Genomic DNA, 19,260 nt, shown 5'->3' with positions numbered 1-19,260 from the left:
ACCCAGGAAAAGGTTCCTGGAAACTCTCGAGATAAAGCTGAGATCTGAGGGAGAAAGAGAGTGAGAGTAGTCCAGTTACCTCTTCTATAAAATGAGAATAATCATGTCTTCCTCTCAAGGATACCATAAAGGTCCAAAGACACATTAGTCCCCCTATATCTGCGGGACTATGTTCTAAACTCCCTGGTGGATACCTGAAACTGCAGATAGTATGGAATCCTATAAATACTGTTTTTTCCTATACATACTTACCTATGATAAAGTTTAATTTATAAATTAGGAAAGGGGTGGGGAGACTGGATAAAAGAATGTGAAGGGATTAGCTAAAAAACAGACACACATAGCCCATGGACACAGACAACAGTGTGGTGAAGGTCAGGGGCAGGGGGGCAGGGGCTGGGCGGCGGTGGGCAAAGGGTGGGGGGAATGCAGGACATCTATAATAGTGTCAACTATAAAAAAACTTTTTTTAAATAGGCACAGTAAGAGATTAAAAACAATAATAAAATGGAACAATAATAACAATATTCTGTAATAAAAGTTAAGTGAATGTGGTCTCTTATTCTCTCCAATAACTGATCTGATATCCCAAACTGCTACCAAGTGACTAATGGGTGAGTGACGTATTCAGTGTGGACACAGGGGACAAAGGGATGATTGACCTCCTGGGAGGGACACAGCAGGGAGATAAAAGATTTCATCTCGATAGTCTGAGTAGCACGCAATTTAAAATGATGAATTGAGACTTCCAGCCAAGATGGAGGCCTAGACAGACATGCTGCATCTCCCTCCAAAAATAAGCAGGAATACAAATACCTGAAAACTAGAGACAACCAGAAGTTCCAGAAAATCGAGCTGCATGGAAGTCTAACAAACAAAGATATAAAGAAGAAATACTCATCCAGACAGGTGGGAGGGGCGGAGCCAGGGCGGAGAGGACACGGTGTGGTGGTGGCAGCAGCGGCAGTGGCAGTGGCAAGCTGGTGGTAAGCGCAGTCAAATGTTTTAAAAATTAGGGAGGGACACCTGGGGAGCGCTCCCAGCACAAGACCAGACCAGACCATGCAGCTCATGTTTCCAGCACCAAGAAAAATAAAGCCTCATTGCTTCTGACTGTGCAAATCAGTGGGGTTGGGGCAGAGGAAGAGACTGCTGGTCTCAGCAGAGTCTGCTTGTTTAAAGGGCCCCCACAGTCCTAGAATGTCTGCAGACCCATCCACTCTGGGAACTACAGCCAGGGCAACAGCTACAGAGGCGCAAGTCCCATTCAAAGTGGGAGAAGTGCCTGGAAAAGGGGCAAATGCTCAGCAAGCAGCACTGTTCCCTCTCAGACCCCCTCCCCCACAAACAGCACCACAATGTGGTGAAACGGGTAGCCCTGTAATGACAAATACCTAAGGCTCCGCCCCTTACAACATTACAGGAGCAACAGCTCTACCTAAGACACAGAGGCAAACAAACACAGGAGCCTGTCAAGATGAGGAGACAGAGAAGTATGGCCCAAAAGTGGGAATGGATCAAGGTTCCAGTAGGAGAAATTAGCAACGAGGAGACAGCCAACCTAACAGATGCAGAGTTCAAAACACTGGTAATAAAGATGTTCACAGGCTTGACAGGCATGCTTAAGTATGGAAGACACATAAGGGAAGAAGTGAAGGCTATGCTAAATGAAACAAAGGAAAATCTACACAAAACCAATGGTGAAGGGAAGGAAACCAGAGTTCAAATCAATTATTTGGAACATAAGGAAGAACAAAACAGTCAACCAGTACAGAATGAGGAAACAAAAATTGAAAAAAATGAGGAGAGGCTTAGGAACTTCTGGGACAACTTTAAACGTGCAAACATCCGAATCACAGGGGTGCGAGAAGGAGAAGAGGAGGAGCAAGAAATTGAAAACTTATATGAGAAAATTATGAAGGAAAACTCCCCAAATTTGGTAAAGGAAATAGACATACAAGTCCAGGAAGCACAGAGAGTCCCAAACAAGCTAGACCCAAAGAGGACCACACCAAGACACATCATCATTAAAATGCCAAAGTTTCAAGATAACAGGAGAATCTTAAAAGCAGCACGAGAAAAGCAGAGAGTTACCTACAAAGGGGTTCCTATAAGACTATCAGCTGATTTCTGAAAAGAAACTTTGCAGGCAAGAAGGGACTGGCAAAAAATATTCAAGGTGATGAAAAGCAAGGACCTACAACCAAGATCACTCTTTCCAGGAAAGCTATCATTTAGAATGGAAGGGCAGATGAAGTGCTTCCCAGTCAAGGTAAAGCTAAAGGAGCTCATCATCATTATATGAAATGTCAAAGGGACTTAAGAAAAAGAAGATCAAAATTATGAACATTAAAATGACAAACTCACAACTATCAATAACTGAATCTAAAAAATAAAAACAAAATCCAACTAAGCAAACCAGAAGAGGAACAGAATCATAAGTATGGGGATCATTTGGAAGGTTATCAGCTGCGAGGGGAAAGGGGGAAAAATGGGGAAATGGTGCAGGGACTAAGAAGCGTAATTGGTTGGTACAAAATAGACAGAGGGAAGTTAAGAATATAGGAAAGGGTAAAGCCAAAGAACTTATATGCATGACTCACGGACATGAACTAAGTGGGGTGGGGTTGCTGGAGAAAAGGGGGTACTGGGTGGAGGGGAGCAGAGCAAAGGGGAAAAAAATGGGACTATTGCAACAACATAATAAAATATACTTTAAATAAATAAATAAATAAAACAGGTGAATCGTGGATTTTTGAAATTTTCCACTTAGTACATTCAGACCACAGCTGATCTGAACTGAAACTGTGGAAATTGAAAGTGCGAATAAGGTGTGGGGTAGGGTGGGGAACTACTGTATTCATGTGTCCAGCCTGGCACACAGGGATGGCATTTTATGTGACTTCCTGTCCCTATCTTCATACACTCAGAAGCTGTCCAGGACCTTATGTCTGTCTGTGGCTGATGACCAATGAAGTCAGCAACCACATATGAAGACATCTCTGTCTCCAGCCTCATTAGCCTCAGTGTCCAAGGAAGTAACCAGCCCAGACACTAGCCTTGGAAAGGAGCATGCACTGCTGGCCACTGCATTTGGGACTTTTACCCCAGGGCAAAGATGCACCAAACCCAGTTTTCCTCCTGAAGTGGTTTCCTCCTCTCCCCCTCCCCCAGTGCACTCCCCCACCCCTACCCTGGCACCAGGTGATTTATGTCTCATTGAGGGCCTTTCCCCTTCAGAGCCCATCTGGCCTTCCTGCCTCAGCCTGCAGGGAGGGTGTAATCCTGTGTTTGCGGCTTTACAGAAGGTTTCTATGGAAATTATGACAATATTAGAGCTACTGTGGAGCCACATCATTGCTCACTGAATGAGGAGCCTGGACTTAAAAGGGAAAATTTGGAATTAAATATCAACAATTTGTCCTTAGAGATAATGACTTTTTTTGTAATGTTGTTCCTATCAACAATAAAAACAATAACAAAGAACTTTTGTCCTTATGTTAACAATGCAAAGATGGGAGACTACACAGGCCCCAAGCAAGGGCTCCCTGGCAATGCTCAGAAATGGGAATCTCACTCATTGGTGGGATTACAAAACAAACAAACAGGCTCCCAGATACAGAAAACAGACTCATGGTTACCAGAGGGAGGGGTGGGGAGTGGGTGAAATGGGCCAAGTGGGTCAAAAGGTACAAACTTCTAGTCATAAAATAAATTAGTCCTGGGGATGTCATATACAGCATGGTGACTATAGCTAATAATACTGTATTACAAATTTGAAAGTCGCTGAGATTGTAGATCTTAAAAGTTCTCATCACAATAAAATTTCTATAGCTATGTATGGCGATGGATGTTTACTAGACTAATTGTGGTGATGCATTTGCAATATATATGAAGACTGAACCATTAGGTTGTACACCTGAAACTAATGTCATGTTGTATGTCAATTAAACCTCAAGAATAAATAAAATAAAATAATAAAATTAAATTAAGGAAAGCAAGGTAAAATTTTAGATAGAAGTTAGAGAAGTGAGGGGTATAACTTAACTAACTGAATGCTTCAAATCTCCACCATGTCACACAAGACCAGGCATGTGATTTGGTGTGGTTTGTCAACTCAATGCAAGAACTTTGTAAGGAATTGGGAAATAGAAATACTTATTTAGGGAAGAGAAATGGTCAGCACCCATTTATTGTTCCCAAATGTGGAGAGGGTAAAGAAAGTAACCACAGAACTGTACCTCCAATGAGGATTTCTCTCCAGCACTGTTCCTTACTTATGCTGTGACCCATATTTTCTCCCATGAAAATTTAGTCTCTTTTTTTAATCAACTATGTTTTAAGGTTAACTTGAGCAGGAGTCTATTCATTGTAACAGAACATGCAATTCCTTTATTCAATGTCAAATGCAATGCAAGTTCTTTGTAGAAAATGTGGAAAATGTGGCTGAAGAAAGAGAAGAAAACAGAAGTTACCCATTATCCCGCTGCCCAGAAATATACCACTGCTAAGATTTTGCTAAGTTTCCATTTAATTTTTTATTGTGGCTGAGAGCATGGGTTTGGGGATAGAGACAGAATCCCAGCTTGAGCTCGTGCAGGCTACTCCCCCTCTGTAAGCCTCAGGTTTCCTACCCAAGGAGTAGATGCCACCTTCCTTCAGAGGGCTGAGAGACTAAATAAACCAGGAACATTGTCTCATACCATTATTCTTCTACGGTATCAGTTTTAATGTCTCTACACTATTTTTTATGAACATGCCATAAATTACTTATAATACCCTGTTATTGGATCAGCTGTTTTTTATATTTACTATTATAATACATAGAGTGATTTTTTATAAATAATCTCTCGTCCTTCCTTTTGTTTCTTATCTACTATTCAGCAAAGGGGTTTAAATCTACTAATTTACCCCAGATATCCTGAACACATGTGACTGGGTTGGACATCAGGGAAGAGCAGTCAGGAGCAAGTGACAAGTGCCCTTACAGAGCTGAACTAGTGGGGACAGTGGAAGAAGCCCTAGGCTGCAAAACAAGAAATTGGGGTCTTAGCTCCAACCTCTCAACTCTCTTCTTTTAACTGTGTAACTGGGCAAGTGATCTAATCTTTCTTTTCTCATATGTAAAATAGTTCCTCCTTCCAAGGTTTTTTGTGAACAGATTAAATTAATAAATGTACATGTAAAGTGCTTTAAAAAGTGCCTGGCACAGCCCTACTCATTATAGCCAAAAAAGTAGAAACAACCCAAATGACCATCAGCTTGTGAATGGATAAACTAAGTGTAGCTCTACAGTGGAATATTATACAACCACAAAAAAGGGATGGAGTACTGATACATGCTACAATATGGATGAACCTTGAAACATTATGCTAAATGAAATAAGTCAGACCAAAAAAAGTCACATATTATATGATTCCATTTATATGGAATGTCCAGAAATAGGCAAATCTATAGAGACAAAAAGTAGATTAGTGGTTACCAGGGGCCAGAGGGAGTGAAAAATGGGAAGTTACTGCTTAATGGATACAGTTTTCTTTGGGGTCATGGAAAAATTCTGGAACAAGATAATGATAACTATATAACACTATATATTTATTTCATACCACTGAATTGTACTTTAAAATTATTAAAACTGTAAATTATGTTATATATATTTTACCACAATGTATTGTTAAACAATAAAATAAAACAGTCCCTGGCATATAATAATTTTTATTTTATACAATAATTTTTCTTTTTCATCCTTACTGACCTCTGAAGGTCTCAGTTTTCCTGTTCATAAAGTGAAATGGACAAAATCATCTTTGAAATTGCTTCTAGTTCTAAGATTCTACAGTCTAGATGGACGCATCTGCCTTAAATTTTTTAAATTTTAAAATTTAAAAAATGAATGAGTGAACACATAGCCGATGATCCTCAGTGCCCGCCTCCTGCCCCAGCTGAATTGCTGACTCACTAGCCCCTAAGCCAGGTTTCCTGCAGTGAGCACACACCTCCCAAAAGGTAATAAACACCTTCCCAAGAACACCCACTCTTTTTTTTTCTGAAAATGCCTAATCACACTTTTATTGGACAAGCCATTATTTTAGCTCCCAAAGCTCCACAGTGTAAGACATGTCTTAAGAGTGAGTGAACCTAGCATTCACCATGTTCCTCTAATCATGTCCCGTTCTGTCAACACTCCAGAAAGGCTCTTTCCCACATTTACTTCTCTTCTTTGCAACTCCAAGCTGTTTGCTGCCTCCACATCTCTCCTTACCCTACACTCCAGCAAAGCCTCATTTTAAGCTTGACCTCCTTTCTCCTCATCACCCAGACTTCCTTTATTTATTCTTTCCCCACTGTCATTTCCAGGTTGTCCTCTCAACCTCCCCCTCTCTCCTGTCTTTGTTCTTTACAAAGACTTGCCTCCACTTCATAGATATGCTCTGTATATATATTTTTTTTTTGCATTGTTCTCTACATTGTCAGATCTCTATTTATTTTTAATTTCCTCTTCCAGTCTCAGACATCCTGAAAGGAGGGACCAGTGCTTCTGGTTAAGTCTTTTAGATTGTTTTGCATAGTTACCATACCTTCTTCAAATGCCTGAATCTTTTCATATTGAAAAGTTGCTAGGACTCACTCTACCGCTCTAACACACATGCAAACACACATACACACACACACACATATACGGTGCGGGGGGGGGGGGGGCTTTTCTTGTATTCAAGACCAGTGTCTGAAAACTATTGCCCTTGGGCCAAATCCAGTTCAACACTTGATTTTGTAAATAAAGGTTCATGGACACAAAGTCACCCCATTCATTTCCATATTGTCTATCCATGCTTTTGGTATACAGTTTACTAGTTGGGAGAGACACCTTACAGCCCCTAAAGCCTAAAATATTAACTATTTGGACCCTTACACAAAAAGTTGACAGACTTCCCTGTTCACACTTGAGGGACATCTCATTCTTTAATTGCAAATTCTTAGCTGATAGCATGCACTGCCAGATAATGCCTTCATTTCAAATCGCCCACCTGCATTTCAAACCCCCTGCTCCTCACCCCGTAATCTCACTAAAAAGTCCCCTAAGTGTACCACTGGCTGGCTTCCTGATTCTCGCTTGGTGGTGTATAAGAGAAAACTTTTATCTCTGGAAAGGTTTTCCCTCCCTGCTAATTGTGTGCAATACCATCATTCACCAACTGTATTATTTCCCCTTTTCACTCAATATCCATTTATCACAAATGTTTCCATTTTGTTGGTTTTATTTATTTCTATCTAAGTGACACGATGTAGGAATATGAGAGGAAAAAAGCCCCTCCCGTTTCCAATGCAAAGTAGTCATTGCATCTTTTCTCTCTGGACTCAGGCTAGCTGCCTGAAAACAAGCCAACTGCTTCTGTGCTTGAGAGAGACTGTTCAGAATGGACCATGTGTGGGCTCCTGGGTTTTATAGACTAGGATTTGGGCCAGATCTCTGCCACCATCTTTTGAATACTATCTGCCCTTGGTAGGTGCCGTTAAATCAGGCCAACACCCTTCCCCCACCCCACCCCACCCCTCCAGCAAGCCATAGCACCCAATAAAAATAATCATGAGGCACTTGGAGCTTATAATGACAACTCTCTTAGTGCCTCTCCACTTCTTCTTTCCCTTTCTCTATCTCCTGGACGTTTTCTAGAGCCTCATAGCTTCTGACACTTTCTGCTTTAGCTACTGCATTCACCTTTTGGACTTGACCAAATTCTGCTTTCCTGGTTTGATTCTGTGAGCCCCATCCTCTTCCTCTCCAGAAAGTCCTACAAGTAGACATTGATTATGAATAATCCTCTCAGCCACGTCTGTTTTAGGTGCTAGGCCTTGATTCAATACTGATGTTTAGCTGCCACCACATAAAAGGAGAACAGTAACGTGGTGTAACAGGAGCAATCAGACAAGTCCTAGAGCTTATACCCTGATGTGTGTCTAGTTGTGTGATTATATGAAATTCGGTAACCTCTCTGAGATTCAGTGTCTCTTCCCAACTACATAGACATCAACACTTATTTTGTAGAGTTAAGACAGCAGTGCCTTGCATAAATAAGTACTCCATAAATTAAACTTTTTGTTAGAACACACCAAGAACCTCATATTTGTGCCCCAAAGCCAAGGAAAGTTAAAATTCCAAGAGAGTATGATGTGAACTCTGTTGGTAAAGAAAATTCTGTTCTTTGAGTGGGCCTCCATTTCATAACTTTAACTTTCTTTCTTTCTATTTTTTATCTGCAGCTAAGATTTAAAATATTCTTCTTCCTGTGTCTTTTACTTTGTCCCCACTTACCTGGAGCTTGTGGCTCAATAATCTCATCTGCTGTTGAGCTATGTGGCCCAGGCTGTACCCCACTTTCTTACAGAATTTACACAAAAGGCTTTCCTGGTGTTAAACACCTGGAGTCTGGCCTGGGAAGAAAACACCCCATGCTCAGCGTTCCCGCTGCATGAAAATTACCACACCACACACAGTCATTTCTAGGAATTTTCCATTGTCAAATGTAATATGTACAAAGATTTAGCTGGAAGGAGGCCAGTCACCTCCTTATTTACAATAGCAAAAAAAGAGAAAATAAAACTCAAATCAAAATGAAAAAAAAAAAAAAACAACGAAAATGAATTAGTCATTAAATAATGACATCCCACTCTAAATTATGCTTTAGAAAAGCATTGATTCTCTGTAAAGATGCCATAATAACTCAAGTATAAAAATATAATTTAGGGTTTCCAGTCTGCCATTAAGGAGCTTAGAAATTGCCACTCCATCGGAACAACAAGTTAAAAAGCTGAGCAAACTCACAAATCAACAGCTCTTCATGGATCTAGCTGAAAGGTGAGGTCACTGCCGCATCCAAAATGAGAGACAGGTGGGTGCAAAACATCACAATTTACCTGAGCAGAAACCCATAAGCAAACACTTTCATGGGAACCAGCGAGGGCTGGAAAACGTGAACTGTAGCTGAAAACTTGCTGGAGACCCATTTGGGACACCTCTAAGAGCTAAAAACTCCTGAGGACTCAGTTATCGGAGGGTCCTCACAGTTTTATGACCATTGTCTCCAAGAGCTCTACTAGGTCCTCCTGGTGAATATCAGAGAAAAATCCCCTCTTGCTTCTGGCAGAGGGAGGGAAAACAGAACCATTTTAAAATACACCAGATCACTCTGTTCTTCTCAACAAGGCTTGCCCTCAGGAGAAGCTATTTTACCAGAGCCTAACCTGCTGGGCTTTTATCAGAATCTAACCCCCTGAGGGGGAGAGGGACATCCAAATCAGCCACCTCTAGCCTTTCCTGTGGGAGAAGGGAAATAAACAATTCCAGCGCTCTCCAACCACCCTGTCCCACCTTCAGGGAGTGCGGGGGGGGGGGGGGGGGGGGGGGGGGGGGGAACTCGGAGAAGCATGGCGAAGTCTCCAGTCCAGGGGCGTGAGCACACCAAAAGACTTCCATCCTAATCATGGAACTATAAAATGTTCCCTGTCCTGCCCTGGCCAGATAGCTCAATTGTTTAGAGCTAAATAAAAGTAAAAATACAACTTACCAAAGTTTCTGGAATGCAATTAATACTTAGAGGGCAATTTATAACATGGAATACATATATTAGAGAGAGAGAAAAAAGACCTAGAATCAATAGTGTAAGCTTTCATCTTGGAAAACTAGAAAAAGAAGCTAAATTAAACCCAAAGTAAGAAGAATAAAAGAAAGAATAAAAAGTAGAACATAAATCAATGAAATTGAAAACAAGAAGTCAATAAAGAAAATTAACAAAACCTGAAGCTGGTTCTGCAAAAAGACCAATAATTGAGAAGCTTCCAGACAGAATAACTAAGAAAAAAAAATAAAAACAGAGAGAAGATACAAATTACTTACGTTAGAAATGAAAGAGGAAACATCTCTACAAGCCAATAAACAGTACAAGGAGAGTAGAGGAATATTATGAACAACTCTATGCCCACAAATTTGATAACTTAGATGCAATGGACTAAGTCCTTAAAAGATACAATCTGCCAAAATTCACACAAGAAGAAACAGACAACCTGAATAGGCCTATATCTATTAAATAAATTGAATCAATAATTAATAACCTTCCAAAACAGACAGCACCAGGCCCAGATGGGTTCATTGGTGAGTTCTATCCAACATTTAAGGAAGAAATTGTACCAATTCTCTACAATCTCTTCCAGAAGATTAGAAGCAAAGGGAATATTACTTAACACATTCTATGAAGCCAGCATTATCTTAATACCAAAACCAGACAAACATTACAAGGAAAGAAAACTAGAGACCATTATCTCTCATGAACATAGGTTCAAAAATTCTCAACAAAATATTAGCGAATCAAAATCCAGCAGTATATGAAAAGAATTATACACCACAACCAAGAGGGATTTATCTAAGGTATGCAAGACTGGTTCAATATTAGAAAATAAATGTAACCTATCACATCAACAAACTAAAGAAGAAAAATCACACGATCATATCAACAGACACAGAAGAAAACATTTGACGAAATCCAGCACCAATGTATTATAAAAATTCTCAGCAAACAAAAAATGGATGGGAACTTTTTCAACTTGATAAAGAACATCTACAAAAAAATCTACAGCTAACATCATACTTAATGGTAATAAACTCAAAGAAACTGATATTACCCAAGTTCAGGACTTACTATAATGCTACACTAATCAAGACAAGACAATGTGGTATTGGCAAAAGAATAGACAAATTGGTTAATAGAAAAGTATATAGAACCTAAAAATGGACCCATATAAATATAGTAAACTGATCTTTGATAAAGACGCACAGGCAATGCAATGTAGCAAATATAATTTTTTAAAACAAATGATCCTGGAACAACTGGACATCCATAGCAACAAAACAATCTAGACACAAATCATATACCCTTCACAAAAATTATCTCAAAATGGATCACAAGACTTAAATATAAAATGCAAAACTATAAAACTTCTAGAAGATAACACAGAAGAAAACCTAGATGAACATGGGTATGGCAATGATATTTTAGATACAGCACCAAAGGTGTAATCCATGAGTGAAATAATGTAAACAACTCAACTCAGTTTAAAAATGGGCAAAAGACCTGAACAGACAGCTAACCAAAGAAGGTATACAGGTGTCAAGTAAGCATAAAAGAAATGCTTCACATTGGATGTCATTAGGGAATTGCAAATTAAAGCAACAGTGAGATACCACTATACATCGATAAGAATGATCAAAATCCCAAACAGTGACAACACCAACGCTGGTGACAATGTGGAGCAACAGGAACTCTCATTCATTGCTGGTGGGAATGTGAAATGACACAGCCACTTTGGAAGTCAGTTTGGAAATTTCTAAAAAACTAACCATACTCTTACCATGTGACCCAGAAATCACACTCCTGGATATTTATTCAAATGAACTGAAAATTATGTCCCCACAAAAAGCTGTATGCAAATACTTATACCATCTTTAGTCCTAATTGCCAAAACTTGGAAACAAACAAAATGTCCTTCAGAAGGTCAGGGGATAAACTGTAGTACATCAAGATAATGGAATATCATTCTGTGCTAAAAAAAAAAAAAAGAGCTCTCAAGCAATGAAAAGACATGGAGGAAGTGTATATGCATATTACTAAGTGAAAGAAGGCAATCTAAAAGGGCTATTAATGACTATATTACAACCACTGACTGTTATGGCTTTGGCCTAAAGCACTCACCCTGTTGGGTGGGCAAGAGGACCTATTGGGGTACGAGAAAAAAAAATTAAGATTTCTATTTGTATTTATTATGATATCTCTTCCTTTTTAGTTTGTACTTTTTTTATTAATACATTATTTGTGTATTAATACACAAGATATTGCCCTGGCTGGTTTAGCTCAGTGGATTGAGCGTCGGCCTGCGAGCTAAGTGTCGCTGGTTCGATCTTCCAGTCAGGGCACATCAGAGAAGGAAAACTCTGACTCCAAAAAACCTCCGCTGCCTTGCGGCATACCTCTTCAGGGGAAAGGCTAAGGGAGTAAACCCCGACAGAAAATCCGGAGCCGGAGTCCCTAAGGCGGTTTGACGTTGTAGTCAACACCGGCAACTCCTGCGGCGCACCTGAACCCAAGCTGTATCGACTCCGTCTTTCCCTTGGACCCTTCAGCTGCGAAGAGAGGGGGGGTCTGCTGCATGGGCAACAGCAGACCCTCCATATTACCCTGCCCAGGCTCTGTAGCTTCAGCGTCATCACAAGATGTCGATTCAACACGGGAGGAGACAGATACCATGTCACTCCCGAGTCGGACTGCACAGCCATTCTCGGCGGTGCAGATAGACTCTTAAGAAGCTACACCATCATCTCTCGAGACGGACGGCTGCCGACGACGACAGAATACACAAGATATTAATACATTATTTGTGTATGTAATTTATACAGATGCACGTGTGTGTGTGTGTATATATATATATATATATATGTATAAAGAGAGCATGTTCAAAAAAAATGGCATAGAGGTACACAAAATGTTTCTAGACCATTGCCATAGTGACCATCTGGTCCAACCCCTTCATTTTAGAAAGGAGGAAACTAAAGCTCAGAGAGAAGGGAGGTAATTTGCCCAAGAGGTACAGCTGGTTAAAGCTGGAGTCTTAAAGCTGAGACCGCTAACGCTTTATCCAGTTATTTTATTTTCATTTTTGTTTTCTTTCTGCCTCATCTCATTGTTTCCTGGCAGAGTAGAACTGTTTTTTTAATGCCATGTGAGTTCATGTTAAGGGTACAGTTATACCCTGGCCTGGTAGCTCAGCTGGTAAAAGCATCATCCTGATACACCAAGGCTGCAGGTTTGATCCCCGGTCAGGGCACATCCAAGAATCAACCAATGAGTGATAAATAAGTGGAGTGACAAATTGATGTTTTTCTCTCTCCCTTCCTCTCTCTCTCTCTAAAAATAAATAAAAATTTTAAAAGAGTACAGATAAATTTTAACATCACATTCCTAGAAGTTTAATTTTTAAAAAGTGCTTGCGCACCTATATGGATCTCCTCCGGCGTCCTCTCAAAAGTGGAGGGCTGAGCTTCCGGGCCCAGGTAGTCCTCAGCCAGAGTTTCAGTTCCCAGGAAGCTTTGTCCACTGTCTCCCAGGAACACTGCCCAAACGGATAAGGCCCAGTGGAAATAAATCATGAGGAGAATAGCCACAGAAATCACTGACAGAAGCATCACAGACGGTCTCTGGCTGCCTTAAACTTTACTTACAAGAGCTGTCAGCAAAACCTTGTCTCCAGGGACCATTACTTTGAGGGAACCTGGCCAATTGCAGCATTACTTGGAAGGCACATTTTTATGTTCCTCAAATGCCTACTGTCAAAGTAAACCAAAGTTCTGAAAGGTTTCAAACACTTCCAAGTCGGGAGAAGTAAACATACTCCAAGGTTCAAGTGTGGCCTGAGGGCCAGGTAAGCAAGAGCCCTTTTTTCCTAGCTTTAAGTGCAAACTCTCACGTGTCAGAGCAGCCTTGTAAAATTAATTTACATTCCAGGGTTTGGATTCGGAGGACTAGAGAGGCCTTTATAAACCTAGACTTCTCTTTCCAGCCATCTTCCCTTGTGCAGGGGAAGGAAGAGAACGCCAATGTCTGAATCATTTTGAAAACTTATTGCCCAGGACCAAAAAGCAAATGACAAATGGTAGGAAGTTAACAGCTACATCTTATTTGTTTAAGTTCTCTCCTCCAACACCCTAAACTGCTGCTGACTTCACCAAGGAAAGAAACATCTTGCACAAAAGTGGCTCATGTGGGAAGTGACCCACGGCTTCTGGCATGGAGTTGCCAGTACACACATGGAATCATAATGTCATTACACTGTTTCCACTGGATGACACAGTCTTTGCAGTATCATTTGTTCTTGGCTGTATAGTTATCATAATTCTCCTCCCTTTAGTAATTTCTTCACTGCCAGAACAATTCTGGAAACCACCTTGAGAAATGGTGGCAAATATTTACATTTCACATAGAATTGCCTTCCATGAACTTATTGTCAAAAATGATAAACAAAAAGTTGTATGAGCCACCCACAGAGGATTTTGGCGATATGAATGCCTATCATGTGAAGAATTTAACAACAAAATTTAACAAGGTGTTCACAGGTCAGTACAGAACCACAATATGAATACCTAGTCATATCAAACCTGGAATTTGGTATTTGGAGTATAACTCAGAAACACTTTTATACTTTTATTCTGCCAAACAATCATTTAATTCCTTTATTATTTATTCATTAATTAATTAAATTCATTTTCTTATAGTGGGGTTAATGAGCAGGTATGCTAAAAAAATTCTATTTTGAGTTTATTGAACTATTTTTTAAAAATCTCTTTTGATAACTATGCAGTGAACTTGGAAGAATAAGGATTTTATAGCTACTGTTTTCAAGGGTGAGCAACTGATCCCTAAGCATCCTGAATAATGGGCTGGTGGCAAGATGGAAGAAGGATTCCAGAGGTGTGGCAGGAAGATCTGTCCTTGACCTGCATTGTGATAACATGTCAGGAGCAGACACAATGGTCAGGCCATTGAATTTAAATAAAAAGCAGCCTCCCTTTCTGCAAGGAGGATAGATTCTGGAATTAGAGTGATCAGTTTGAATTCTGGCTCCCCAGTTATTATCTGTGATTTGTGGCTACCATTCAGAGTACCCAAGTTTCAATTTCCTTATCTTTATGCTGTAAGAAAAAGGGTGGGGGGCAAGAATATATATTATGCTAGGCACACAGAAAGTGCTGGGAAAGAGGTACTATCAAATCTGCAGGGGGTCCAAAGCTGGGGATAGGATGCTATATCATGGAATTAAAGTTCAGAATAGAAAGATGAGCTAAGCTGGTAATGAATATTAAAGCAGGGAGAAAAATAAAATCCTATAGTAAAACTGTTTTTTTTTGTTTTGTTTTGTTTTTTTCCTTTTGGTTTTAAGTCCGGTTATACCAGCATAGAATGGAAAGCTTGGGTGAAAAAGCTCTGAAGGCTTGAATGACAGGGACTTGGAGACAACAGCAGGACATGGACACTGAATGAGCAGGCAGGACCTTGTACTACAGAAGCATATGTTGTGTGTAAGTCAAGGAAATTAACTAGCCTAACGCACTTCGCCATAGTCACATCCCATCTGGAGAACTGTGTTCAGTTCTGGACACTGTATTGTGAGCAAAATATTTATAAAATATAGTCTAAACTGAAAATGAAATCAGAATGGTGAAAAACTCATATAAGGAAGGGCTGAATAAGCTAGAAATGATGAGAGTAAAAAAGAGAATTTTAGAGAGAATGGCATCATTGTCTTCAAACATATAAAAGGCAGTAAAGATCTAAGAGTAATAGTAATTACATGTAGTATGTATTGAGTACTTATTAGGTTATCCACATTTTGAAGATGAGAAAACTGAGGCATAGGAGCCAAGGCATACGGCAATAGTCACATACTTTGTAAAAGTTGAGCCAGGTTTCATCCCAGCAGTCCATTCCCAGATCTGGGAGGGACAGTAAAGCTATTTTCTAAATATTTCTACTCTCTGTCTTACAGGTCATGGTAAGATTTCACCCTTCCAATTCTTTTGAAGTTGGATATGCACTAAAGTTTGCTGTGGCCAATGAAACGTGAGCAGAAGTCATGTTTGTGACTTCAGTGTGGGAGTTTAAGAGTCTGTGAGCCACCATGATTGTGTGGACATGGAGCCTCCATCCATCTAGGTCTCTGAGGGGCAATGATGAACAGAGCTGCCCTCCTGACTCATGCTGGCCAAGTCACAAGAGCAAGAAATAAACTGCTATTGTTTAAGGCATGGAGATTTGGAGACCGCTTGTTACTAGCATTACCCAGCCTTTGCTGACAGACACATGAGCCCAGATGCTTAAAATTATTGAAATACTTCAGAATAAGGAAACATATTTAGCCTTCTATTTCCAAAGGTCAGAACTAAGGCTAGTTCATAGAAACTACAAGTAGGCAGATGTAGGCTTATTTTAAGTTTCTTAAATTGTCCAAAAGTTGCTTCATAAGGGAGAAAGCACCCTGTAAAATGGCAGTATTTAGACAGATAATCTGGATTTTAGGTAACAAAATATATGGCTTCATTCAGGAGGTTTAATGTATCCAACATTTATGGAGCACCTCTAATGTGCCAGGTAGTTCAGTCACAAAGATAAATCCAAACACACAGCCCCTATACTCCAGGAAATAAACATCAAATGCAGAAGTAGATAACCTACACTGTCTCTCCTAACAGTGTTATTCAACCAAATTAGAGATAATAACATGGCCTGGATGGAGCTGACAGCAAGGCCGAACTTACAAATCAGCATGTAGCACTGGACATCCTGCTGATGCTGAGGTTGTATTATTATTTTTCAATTAGAAGCCCAAAGTATATGGTTTACAAAAGGAAGGGAAACGAGAGAATTGCTGGGTTTAAAGGAGGAACATTTTCCTTTTCTTCAATTACCATTCTTAAATCTTGCAAACCAGGCAAATTCTCTGGCTCACACAGAAGTGGTTCGGCCAAGGGAACGGCACTGAGGCACAGCAATTGCTACTGACCTTTCCCATCCTTTCTCCCACCCCTTAGACTCAGGAAGGGAACACTGTAACACAGATCAACTCAGACTAGAAGACAGGCAATCACCATCCTGGTAAGGCCATTCCTGAGTTTACAAGCCTTTCCAAAAGATCTGAAGTTTTCCCTAAAAAGAGTATTTGAGTAGGGCCTAGAGAAATCCCATATTCTAAGGATGAGGCAAAAATCACAGACTAAGTGATTCCAAGAGACATTGACATTATTTCCCAATGGCACTTTCAAACAGGACATGCTTTTACTGGGTGGCATCAATAGTTAAAAATGTGTTTGCTTGTTTAAACTTCAAAAAAATCAAACAGTGTAGAGAGATGTGCTGTCCTTTCCCTGACTCCTTGCATTTTAATGGAAAAACATCTAAAACTTGGGTAAGCATTAACTGTAATTGCTCTGAGGCAGACATTTCCATTTCAGGTTATTATTCATAACCGTATTAGTGCAGAATAATATATGCGGCTGGATTTTGCAGCCATTATCTAGACAAGGGTGACGTATCTGATTACTATTGTCCCCCAACTGAAAAGCGTCGGTTTGAACTTTGAATACTCCAGCGTGCCCAGGCCCTGAATTTTCTGAACTATGGTTCTGATTTTTCTATGAAATAACTCAATCAGGGCAAGGTGGATTTTAATGCCGAGGCCTTCGTTCAGTTAGTTCAGTGTGACATAAGTTTCTCAAAACTACGGACAGAAGAAATTGGCTTTAGCACATGTAAGAGCAGCAGGGAACTTGCAGCCTGTGCTAGTTTAATGTGCCCCCTTAATACTCTCGCCTGTTTTCAAAAATACAATGATATTCTCCCAGAGACAGCTGGGTCCCTGCGGTACCCAGGCCAAGCTCTGTACACAAATACACACTTACAAACACAGATGTGAAGTGTCCATTTAGGACAGAAGTGAGGCATGGAGATTCGATTGTTTAGTCTAGTGGCTCTATACCCAAAAGTTTCAGGGACAGAGCTGATGTTCCGAGAGTGAGAGCGGGGACCACCCATTCTGTACTTTCATCCGGGCACTATGGAGATGACCCCATTTTTCCAGCACCAGTCTGCCCTTTGCCCTGATGACCTGGTTGAGATTTAAGGGCCAAGACCATTGTGTCCGGTAACTCAGACGCGAGAAGGACTGGAAATCACTCAGCCTTCCTGGACTGGCTGGGCTGACACACCCACCTGGGACCGATGGCCCCAGGGTGCGGCGGGGAGGCAGGGGAACCCGGGGTCACGAAGATGCTGCAGTTGAGGAAACGAGGGAATCCAGGTCCGGGCTGAGAGGTCACACTATGCTCAGTGGGGGGATGCCCTTTTGCTCCTCCTAGTCCCTGATCCCCATGCAAAGTGAGCAAAAGAAAGTTGTGGCCGGACCATGGCGCCCCGGCTGCACAGCGAAGGACAGCAGATGGAGGGGAGTACGGGACCCCTTACCTTGTCCTTGGGGCCGAGGTTCTGCAAAACCTCCTTGCCTGTGGCACTCCGGATTTCCACCCCTGCGGGCGCAGGCGATGCGGGCGTGGGCTCCCGGCTCTCCTCCCGGCCTTGGCCCCTGCGCGGGGAGTCCCCTTCGGGCCCGGGTCGGCTCCCCGCGCCACGGCTGCTGCCCTGGCTGCTTCGGGGAGTCTTTGCGCCCCGCTGCCCCACGCTCAGGGCATCGAAATCCAGCGTCTTGCTCTCGTAGGCGCCCTCCACGTTGCAGAACATGCCGCCGTACTTCTGCCGCGGGACCTGGTCCGTGGTGCCCGGCCTGGCCAGGTAGACGGGCAGATCATCTTCGTGGGAGCTGTCCCAGCCTCTTCGGCCAGAGGCCATGGTTCTAATGCGACAGCGACCCGCGGGTTTTCTTTCCTCGAGGCGGAAAGGGCAGCCACCGCCAGCGTGCGCCGAGACACAGTGACTGGAGCAGGAGGAGGCGCCTGAGCGTTCGCGCCAGAGGCGGCAGTGCTGCTCCCGTGGCTGCCAGTCCCCAGCCAGCCAGCGCTGCGCAGGGGCCGGAGCAGGGCGCGCTCCTCTCTCGCTCTCGGGACCCCTCGCCCGCCGGGTCGCCGCCCCTCTTCGTGCACCTAAACCCTAATGTGGCTTCACCGGCTTCAGGTCCTTGTTGCCCATGGAAAGTAGAAATCCCAACTTGACGCGCGCGTGCACACACGAGCGCGTGCACACACTTCCTGCTGGCCCAGCAAGCCCCAGATTTCACACTCAAGAACTTGCCTCGCTCACACGTGCACACAAATGCTGCTATATCCACACCAACTCCTGAGTTTGCTTCACACACCCAAGTCTTTGTGCCCCGGTCATGCTCTTAAACCTAGCTGGCTCAGGGGTGTCTATTTCAAAGTCAAATCCTGATTTACAACCACACACACACAACTCAGATTCATCAGACTCACAATCCTAGCCTTGGGTTTCCCGTATTCCCAGTCTGGTCTCATCCTAATTTTAGGATTGTCTCACAATTGCTCCCTTTTCTAGAATCTCACAAACCTGCACCCTCAACTAAAAAACTCCTGAATTGGGAGTGGGGGGTAGAAGAGAGGAGATACAGAGAGATATCTTATTTCATTGACAACAATCACAAAAGCCTATAATTGACTCACAGACAAATCCACACTTACTACATATACAGCGCCCCAGA

The 19,260-nt window shown here is 41.8% G+C and overlaps 1 protein-coding gene across 1 annotated transcript in view; it reads right to left on the bottom strand.

Annotated features, from left to right (window-relative positions):
* DPYSL3 (dihydropyrimidinase like 3) overlaps positions 1-18,579 on the bottom strand; it is a 107,558-nt gene extending 88,979 nt beyond the window's left edge. The window contains exon 1 of the mRNA XM_090288062.1: positions 18,057-18,579. Within this exon, the coding sequence (XP_090144188.1) occupies positions 18,057-18,437 (381 nt within the window). The 5' untranslated portion in view covers positions 18,438-18,579. The remainder of the gene's footprint in view (positions 1-18,056) is intronic.
* Positions 18,580-19,260: the final 681 nt, after the last annotated feature.

Source organism: Furipterus horrens, unplaced genomic scaffold (genome assembly GCF_987537825.1).
Source record: "Furipterus horrens unplaced genomic scaffold, mFurHor1.1.pri manual_scaffold_10, whole genome shotgun sequence".
NCBI classification, from domain to species: Eukaryota; Metazoa; Chordata; class Mammalia; order Chiroptera; family Furipteridae; genus Furipterus; species Furipterus horrens.
This window is presented reverse-complemented; position numbering and strand designations above follow the sequence as displayed.